Source organism: Crinia signifera, chromosome 1, assembly GCF_055691185.1.
Source record: "Crinia signifera chromosome 1, ASM5569118v1, whole genome shotgun sequence".
Taxonomy (NCBI): domain Eukaryota; kingdom Metazoa; phylum Chordata; class Amphibia; order Anura; family Myobatrachidae; genus Crinia; species Crinia signifera.
This window is the reverse complement of record NC_139217.1, coordinates 9,690,128-9,700,230: the sequence shown is the minus strand read 5'-3', so window position 1 is coordinate 9,700,230 and position 10,103 is coordinate 9,690,128. Positions and strand designations below refer to the sequence as shown.

The 10,103-nt window shown below is 49.3% G+C and overlaps 1 protein-coding gene across 2 annotated transcripts in view; it reads right to left on the bottom strand.

The window, feature by feature from the left end:
* Window positions 1-1,197: 1,197 nt before the first annotated feature.
* Window positions 1,198-10,103, bottom strand: part of IDH3B (isocitrate dehydrogenase (NAD(+)) 3 non-catalytic subunit beta) — a 31,138-nt gene continuing 22,232 nt past the window's right edge. The window contains exon 12 of one of the 2 annotated variants that reach the window (XM_083173253.1): window positions 1,198-2,448. In XM_083173253.1, coding sequence (XP_083029379.1) covers window positions 2,371-2,448 — 78 coding nt within the window. In that variant the 3' untranslated portion in view covers window positions 1,198-2,370. Of the gene's footprint in view, window positions 2,449-8,614; window positions 9,211-10,103 lie in introns of those variants that run through there. The other variant, XM_083173178.1, reaches the window with a different exon arrangement.

Sequence of the window (10,103 nt, the reverse complement as noted above, 5' to 3'; positions counted from 1 at the left end):
TGTTCACATCAGTTTTTACTGCTGCTGCTGGTGCTCTAAACCCGGACTGGATCTTCCACATTGCTTTCATGTAAGAAGATGCTGTTCCCGCCACTATCATCCATATATATATATATATATATATATATAGCCAGATGGTATAAAAATTATACTCAGACAGCGGCACTCAATGGGTGTTAGAAAAGATATATTTCAAGCGGGGAATATATCTTTTCTAACACCCATTGAGTGCCGCTGTCTGAGTATAATTTTTATACCATCTGGCTATCTTTTGTATCTGGAGGGCACCTGGGGAGCTGTACTTGAAAGCTGGAGTGCCAAGCCGCAACACAACCTCTATATATATATATATATATATATATTAATTATATATATATATATATATATATATATATATATATATATATATATATATATATATATATATATATATATATGTCTAGTGAGCGTTTGTGCGTCTCCAAAACACTACCTGCTGGCAGCTCTCTCACACATCTGCAAATGCAGAGGCAATTACAAGGTAGCAGACTAGCTTTCTAAGCATTTGAGCGGGGTTTATGTATATATGTTAAACGCCTGTGGAAATGATGACTTAAGATGCCCAATCTGGCTGTGAAATCGTCCTAAATCGTCTCGGTTTGATGTCCCCTCAGGTCCAATGCACGATCCCATGCGCATCGGACCCAAGCAGGTGGTTGGACCTGCTGGCCATCCGACCACCCGTCCTGGAACCTCCTTCCCGTGCAGCGGGGTCCATCCGTGCGGTGGGTGGAGCTTGTAGAGGCATTTTGCCGAGAGGCGGGATGGGGCAGCTGAATATTTTGAAATGACTGGCTTGCTATTGGTTGGCTAAAACTCAGCCACAACCAGCAAGCTCCAGCTCAGACAGACCCCGCTGCCCGCCCCTCCGCCATCACCACCAGCTAGCCGTACCCCGCTCCCCACCACTGCAGCAGCTCCCCGGGAGAACTACATGCAATGATTCATTGCATAAAAAATGGCACATCAAGTGCCAGATCACACGTGAGCATCCCGGGGGGGGGGGGGGGGGGGGGGGGGGCTCTGGGCAAACTGGTCCGACTTGTCCTTATGACAAATCGGCCCAGTGTATGGGTGTCCTTATGACAAATCGGCCCAGTGTATGGGTGCCTTTAGTCCCTATCTCAGGGATGGCTAACCTTGACACTCCAGCTCTTGTTGAACTATACATCCCAGCATGCCCTGCAGCAGTTTTAGCATGGCCAAATAGTAAAACTGTAGCAGGGCATGCTGGGATGTGTAGTTCAAAAACAGCTGGCGTGTCAAGGTTAGCCATCACTGCCCTATCTGTTACCTACCTCCGATCTGTCTTCACAGCTCCATATCCAGCAAGTTTGAAACAGATTTTTTTACTGTCAATTTGGTCAGTGTGAGCTCTAGTGGTCACCGACGGTACTTCACCTCACTGTTGAGTAGTAGTGAGATGAATGCTTCCCACCCAAAAGGCCCCTTCCCGACCGTCTACTGTCAAACCTAGCCTTGTACAAGTACAAGCAGGAATCAGCAGCTCCATTCTGCGGTGTCCGAGAATAAAGATGGCTGCCGCTGAGTGTTAAACCACTATGTGGCCTAGACAGTCCACGCCCAGTTCCCGCACTAGCGTAATGGCGCCATCCAAACCCCGTCCACGGCCAAGCTGCAGATTCTGATTAGGGGACCAGCGGTTGTATGACAGGGGAGATGGTGGGACAGTTTGCATTAAAGCCCAGCATCTGGTTGCTTTGTGGGCGCTATTGCGGAGGTGGGAGAGTGTGCACCTGTTAGTGCCTCTTTTCCCCATTACCTATTGGGCAAAAAAAGCAGCCGAATGTGAGTACCCCAGTGATCAATGTCCCTGCAAACTCCCCCCCCCCCATCTATGCTGTTTGGGATCCCTTAAGTTTTCTCTACTACCATTGCAAGGCTCGCTGGTCAGTACTCACTTCTTCCTTGTTTCCACTTTTGTGCAGTGGGAAAACATTTGCTCTCTTCCAGTCCTCTGGACTTACTCCTGTAGCTAGTGCCTGACTGAATATGTTGATGGTGCCACTGGAATGGTGGGTACCTATGAAACATATGTATCTCTCAGCGATGTAGCACAGAATGGGGCTGTAGAATTAGAAGCGGAACCGTTACAATTTTTGTCTAAGCATCTTTTATTCAGCTTAAATAACACAGTGATACAATCAGCCCACTAGCTGGGAATACATACTGCAGCCTATACTGTCCACGGCAGGTACAAGCTAGAATATAGCTGGCGATAGGGGGTAGCACACAGCTGTTAATGAAGGACATAAATATAGAGTATGACCCACTTGGTTGCATCTAGTCTACCCTGTTTTTTTATGATAGCTAGGAATTGAGGTTGGAAATGACAGCCTGCGTGTAATCCAGAGATGTGGCGTATCCTCCCATATCTGTTGTCCGAACCTGTGAGATACAAGAAAGCGGTCATTCCAATGGCTTAACAATACCGGAGGGAATGCAATTAAATATGGTAGCCCAGCATTGTAGAAAAAGGGTCGGTCACCAAAGTGTCCTGTAGGGGCGCCTGGGAGGGGTTGTCCCGCTGGAGCAGCGGTCTCTAAACTTTGGGAAGTCAGACCCAAAAAAAAAAGTAATACAAGAGAAAAAGGAGGTTGAGACCGCGCTCACTCAAAACATGCAACAGGTGTGAATATGTATTTAAATCATTTAATAAAACAATTCTAAAACATTCGGATATTACAATAAAACATATATCTCATTAAAATTCAGGGTACCACAATGTAGCGATGAGAGCAAGGATAGTCACCCACAGTCCGCCTGTTTAATGTCCTGTGTCCGTTCCTATGATGTCTCCAGATAAACGTCCCATAAGGATGACCAAATGCAGGGAAACTTGTAATTAGGAGAGATGCTGATCTCCAACCCAGGGAGCGCCTGATGTTGTGAGGTGCTCTACCTGGTGTGTTTGGAAGTGATGCCCTTAGGTTCCTGGTTGTGGGAATAATTCTGGAGACTGGTTTGGTTCATGGGAAATGCAAAGTTGGGCGTCTGGGTAGTAATGGGTGTCCTTGCTCCACTCCACCGTAGCCCAGCATTGCCTATTTACCTGTGAGCCTCTATGGAATGCAATTGCACATTGTGCTGACCTGGATCCCCCCCCTCATAGTGTCCTAGAGCCCTGTACATTCTATAACACACCAGGGAAACTCACTATTAATCTGAACATTGTAAACAAATAAAAATCCTCTCTTAATAAAGAGGATTTTTATTTGTTGACAATAATTGTTTGCATAAAGAACATTTTCCCAAAATCCCGTTATAGTTTCTCTCTCCAGCATAATTCCCACCAGTAAAAGCGGAAGCAGAAATGTCTCCATTCAGCCGCACCGAGTTCTACTGTTCTTTTCCTGCCAAGAAGAGGCGCCGTCTACCCCCCGTGTTACTAGAGTATTTATGCAATGCAGGTACCGACGGGAGTGTGTGTGTATATACCTATGTCGGCAGGGAGAGCTCCATACACCCCCAACATAGAAGTAAATGTGTATAATCATCTATATTCAGGGTTGTGTGCTTCTACAGTGCGATGCACAAGTGCTGGATTTCATAGCTGTCCGCACTATCATCAGGCACCAGTAGGGATCCAGGCCTTGGTTGAGAGTCTGAAAATAGGGGTTATTTATATGTCCAAACAAATATGCATGGCCCACAATTCTGGTTATGCGCTGGCACAGAACATGAGCACCTCCGTCGGCCCCTAGTCTCGATGTCACTCCGACCAGGAGGCCATACTGTGTTGTGTGAGAGAATTGTCTTCTCCTCCAGGCTCCCCACCCAGGACAGCCATGCTTGGTACAGCCTTACCCACATGCACAGCACCTGACACAATGGACCTTCTTCTGCAATAGAGATGGTGCACTCACAGGACGGTGCCGTATACAGCTCAGAAGCTACTTATGGGGCATGACAGAGAAGATGGTACAGGCCAGACAATGTGGCACTGAGCAGCCGCACCATTATACCCTAGATGTTGGAATGGGTTGGCCCGGGCCAGCTGGGGTCACTACTTAGGGGGTGAAAGATGAGACAGATGGATCACCCTGTAAACAAAAGGGGTTACAGGTAGGTGGTTTGCGCCAAAGATTGCAGCTATATGTATATCTGTGGGACACCAGTTTCCCAAGGAGCATATGTAGAAAAGAAATAGATATACACTCTAGCGCTATCCTGAGATTATACCGGTTGCATACACCTAGTATATAATTTTTCTGTTATTTTTGGGGCCTCAGTCCTTCTCGTGAACACCCTTTTGAGACCTTACTGACCTTAAGTCAGGTCCCTATTTTCACATAAAGGTATCTTTCTTTTCGGAATACACCTTCACTTCACGATTCCCTTTGTCCAAATATTTCCAAAGTAAAGAACGTCCTACTGATTACTGACCTTCAATTAAGGCCCTATTTTCACATCAAAGGTATCTTTACTTTGCGACAACGGTACTTCCACAATCCCTTGATTCAAACGTCCACACACCCTGTGTATTAGGCTCAACACTCACCTCTATATGAGGCCCTATGTTCACTGCAAGGTTTCTTTATTGGAGACCACCGTACACGCTGTTCTCAATGGTAAAAATCTCCAAACACGGGGAATTCAGTATAAAGAATTTATTCCATCCAACATGCAAAAAACATAGTAAAAAGTTCCAAAAGATTAAAAAAGTACCCACACAGGGATGGTGTAAGACCACAATTACCCTCCTCCTACATCCGGATAACGGAAGAGAGTATTACTAGATGAAAAAAGTATATGGTCTCACCATCTGCTGTGCCTTCCTCCTCTCACCAACGCGTTTCAGGCTATCTGATACAGCCCTTTTTCACCTAGTAATACTCTCTTCCGTTATCCGGATGTAGGAGGAGGGTAATTGTGGTCTTACACCATCCCTGTGTGGGTACTTTTTTAATCTTTTGGAACTTTTTACTATGTTTTTTGCATGTTGGATGGAATAAATTCTTTATACTGAATTCCCCGTGTTTGGAGATTTTTACCATTGAGAACAGCGTGTACGGTGGTCTCCAATAAAGAAACCTTGCAGTGAACATAGGGCCTCATATAGAGGTGAGTGTTGAGCCTAATACACAGGGTGTGTGGACGTTTGAATCAAGGGATTGTGGAAGTACCGTTGTCGCAAAGTAAAGATACCTTTGATGTGAAAATAGGGCCTTAATTGAAGGTCAGTAATCAGTAGGACGTTCTTTACTTTGGAAATATTTGGACAAAGGGAATCGTGAAGTGAAGGTGTATTCCGAAAAGAAAGATACCTTTATGTGAAAATAGGGACCTGACTTAAGGTCAGTAAGGTCTCAAAAGGGTGTTCACGAGAAGGACTGAGGCCCCAAAAATAACAGAAAAATTATATACTAGGTGTATGCAACCGGTATAATCTCAGGATAGCGCTAGAGTGTATATCTATTTCTTTTCTACAGATGGATCACCCTGCTCATTGGTCGGATGGTGACGGCATTTCAGCACCTGTGTTATATTCAGGGCAGTGGTGCTGGCTACATTGCTGCACTGGGGGAGAAACGTTGGCTGGTTGGGATATTATACAGTAAGCTGGATATAACACTTCTTGGCACTGAATATGGATATTGAAGCCGCATTTCTAACCCCTTTCACCTTTCGGTCTCAATCGGAGGTGGGCAACATGGCGTCAGTTGGTTGAGCCGTGGGTGCAATAAATGCAAATGCTAGTGTCAGCCCTCCCCTTTAGTACCACGTGCGTCTGAATGCGATAGTCCTGTGATGCCCCCATATTAGCGCCCATGCTCGCTGTAACACTGGCACCGGTTCTAGAGAAACCACCATTGCCACTTGTATCTTCCCTATACCTCCCTTTGGAAGCAGGTAAGTATATCACACCACGTACACTTCAGGCCGCCTCCCAGTGCCGTCCTGGAATGCCCACTGTGTTACCGCTCCATCACTGATCCCACCTGAGCTGTATCCAACAGCGCACCTTGGTGCGTACACTCTGCGGAACGCTCACACCGTAGGTGTTCTCTAAAGTCTTGGAACATGCTGAATACCGTGTGGTTGGTGTGCGCTCCTGATTGGTGCATTGTTTTGTCCTGTGTCCAGAGGCAGGCAGCCAGGGTTTGCAGACTCCCCATCTGCTGAGCATGAGACAGAGGTGCCTGGCGGTGTGCTGCTGTGGTCTTCTGGTGGGGGTATCCAGGCTAAGAGAAGATTTCCCTCGATCTCCCAGAGGAAGCAGGTGCTGGGTGTTAGGGCCACTTGGTCTGCCAGAAGAGTTTCAGGGGCCACATCTGAATGACGCATGGAAGTCCAGCTTTGTCATGAGAACTCATCTGCAAGAAGCTTCTGTAATGCCTGCGAATCAGATGCAGGTCCCGGCACACTAAGTACAGGTTTACTATACCCCTTATGGCGGGCAGCCGATCAGCTCCTAGCTTCCATATTACCAGCTGTGCTATCGGGGCCTGGTAGGTAGTTTATACCTCTCCGCTGTGCAAGGCTTAGTACATATGTGCGGACTAGCTGCTCTGTTAGATTAGAGTCCGTGCCCTGATGCGGGGCCTGGGAGGTAGTTTATACCTCTCCGCTGTGCAAGGCTTAGTACATATGTGCGGACTAGCTGCTGTTAGATTAGAGTCCGTGCCCTGATGCGGGGCCTGGTAGGTAGTTTATACCTCTCCGCTGTGCAAGGCTTAGTACATATGTGCGGACTAGCTGCTCTGTTAGATTAGAGTCCGTGCCCCGACACGGGGCCTGGTAGGTAGTTTATATCTCTCCGCTGTGCAAGGCTTAGTACATATGTGCGGACTAGCTGCTCTGTTAGATTAGAGTCCGTGCCCTGATGCGGGCCTGGTAGGTAGTTTATACCTCTCCGCTGTGCGAGGCTTAGTACATATGTGCGGACTAGCTGCTCTGTTAGATTAGAGTCCGTGCCCTGATGCGGGGCCTGGTAGGTAGTTTATACCTCTCCGCTGTGCAAGGCTTAGTACATATGTGCGGACTAGCTGCTCTGTTAGATTAGAGTCCGTGCCCTGATGCGGGGCCTGGTAGGTAGTTTATACCTCTCCGCTGTGCAAGGCTTAGTACATATGTGTGGACTAGCTGCTCTGTTAGATTAGAGTCCGTGCCCTGATGCGGGGCCTGGTAGGTAGTTTATACCTCTCTGCTGTGCGAGGCTTAGTACATATGTGCGGACAAGCTGCTCTGTTAGATTAGAGTCCGTGCCCTGATGCGGGGCCTGGTAGGTAGTTTATACCTCTCCGCTGTGCGAGGCTTAGTACATATGTGCGGACTAGCTGCTCTGTTAGATTAGAGTCCGTGCCCTGATGCGGGGCCTGGTAGGTAGTTTATACCTCTCTGCTGTGCGAGGCTTAGTACATATGTGCGGACAAGCTGCTCTGTTAGATCAGAGTCCGTGCCCTGATGCCGGGCCTGGTAGGTAGTTTATACCTCTCCGCTGTGCAAGGCTTAGTGCATATGTGTGGACTAGCTGCTCTGTTAGATTAGAGTCCGTGCCCTGATGCGGGGCCTGGTAGGTAGTTTATACCTCTCCGCTGTGCGAGGCTTAGTACATATGTGCGGACTAGCTGCTCTGTTAGATTAGAGTCCGTGCCCTGATGCGGGGCCTGGTAGGTAGTTTATACCTCTCCGCTGTGCAAGGCTTAGTACATATGTGTGGACTAGCTGCTGTTAGATTAGAGTCCGTGCCCTGATGCGGGGCCTGGTAGGTAGTTTATACCTCTCCGCTGTGCAAGGCTTAGTACATATGTGTGGACTAGCTGCTGTTAGATTAGAGTCCGTGCCCTGATGCGGGGCCTGGTAGGTAGTTTATACCTCTAGCTGTGCGAGGCTTAGTACATATGTGCAGACTAGCTGCTCTGTTAGATCAGAGTCCGTGCCCTGATGCGGGGCCTGGTAGGTAGTTTATACCTCTCCGCTGTGCAAGGCTTAGTACATATGTGTGGACTAGCTGCTGTTAGATTAGAGTCCGTGCCCCGACACGGGGCCTGGTAGGTAGTTTATACCTCTCCGCTGTGCAAGGCTTAGTACATATGTGTGGACAAGCTGCTCTGTTAGATCAGAGTCCGTGCCCTGATGCGGGGCCTGGTAGGTAGTTTATCCCTCTCCGCTGTGCGAGGCTTAGTACATATGTGCGGACTAGCTGCTCTGTTACATTAGAGTCCATGCCCTGATGCGGGGCCTGGTAGGTAGTTTATACCTCTCCGCTGTGCAAGGCTTAGTACATATGTGCGGACTAGCTGCTCTGTTAGATTAGAGTCCATGCCCTGATGCGGGGCCTGGTAGGTAGTTTATACCTCTAGCTGTGCAAGGCTTAGTACATATGTGCGGACTACTGCTCTGTTAGATTAGAGTCCGTGCCCTGATGTGGGGCCTGGTAGGTAGTTTATACCTCTCCGCTGTGCGAGGCTTAGTACATATGTGCGGACTAGCTGCTCTGTTAGATTAGAGTCCGTGCCCTGATGCGGGGCCTGGTAGGTAGTTCATATCTCTCCGCTGTGCAAGGCTTAGTACATATGTGTGGACTAGCTGCTGTTAGATTAGAGTCCGTGCCCTGATGCGGGGCCTGGGCTTTTTGCGGGTATGTATGTATGTATGTATGTATGTATGTATGTATGGAGTTGCGTGTGGACCCTGATTTGAGCACCTGACTCTGCACCGCGGTGACACAGACATTACCCAGCAGGGAACGGATCTAATCATCAGACAGAACTAGAAGAAGGAAAGTCTTAGAATGTGTTTAAACTCAATTCAGTTTAATACCATTGTCAGGTCATCGCTGGTACAACAATCACAGACCTCCCGATGTGCTGGGAATACACTATACACATGGCTATCCTATATATATATTATGTACATTATATCTGGATAGAAATATACAGGTGGCAGAGGACATCGGGACCCATCATACCGGGAAACCTATGAATCTGGCTACGGGAACGTACAGAACACATGGCACGTAATGTGGCAGCAGTTCCGGACTCTCAGTCAGATGTACAAGGCAGAGCAGCGTGGAAGAGAAGCAGGCAGGATGGATGGATGGATGGGTGGGTGGGGCTAGTAGGAGTAACGGGCATGCAAACTGTCAGTCACAGCCTTGATGAAGTCCGTGGTAGTGGAATATCCGCCCATGTCCCGCGTCCGTACCTACAGGAGGAGGCGGCAGCACGTACAGAACAAAGGGGGGAAAAACAAAACTGAAAAGAGGTGACGGTAAAGTGCAGCAAGTCTGGGATCTGCTCTGTCCAATAAGCTCACACTGAGGCCATTTACACCGACTCACTCCAATGTCCAACACTACAGTCAGTCTCCTCCCATCTCCCTCCACGGCTGGGAATCTGAACACCCCCCTCTCCCATACATTTCACTCCAGCACCCGAGCCGTTCCACCCACCCTCCCGCTCCCCATCTCACTCCAGCACCCGAGCCGCTCCCCATCTCACTCCAGCACCCTAGTCGTTCCACGTCTCACTCCAGCACCCGAGCCGCTCCCCATCTCACTCCAGCACCCGAGCCGTTCCACCCACCCTCCCGCTCCCCATCTCACTCCAGCACCCGAGCCATTCTACCCACCCTCTCACTCCAGCACCTGAGCCTTTCCGCTTCACATCTCACTCCAGCACCCGAGCCGCTCCACATCTCACTCCAGCACCCGAGCCGCTCCCCATCTCACTCCAGCACCCGAGCCGTTCCACATCTCACTCCAGCGCCCGAGCCGTTCCACATCTCACTCCAGCGCCCGAGCCGTTCCACATCTCACTCCAGCGCCCGAGCCGTTCCACATCTCACTCCAGCGCCCGAGCCGTTCCACATCTCACTCCAGCGCCCGAGCCGTTCCACATCTCACTCCAGCGCCCGAGCCATTCCACCCACCCTCCCGCTCCCCATCTCACTCCAGCACCCGAGCCGTTCCACATCTCACTCCAGCGCCCGAGCCATTCCACCCACCCTCCCGCTCCCCATCTCACTCCAGCACCCGAGCCGTTCCACATCTCACTCCAGCGCCCGAGCCGTTCCACATCTCACTCCAGCGCCCGAGC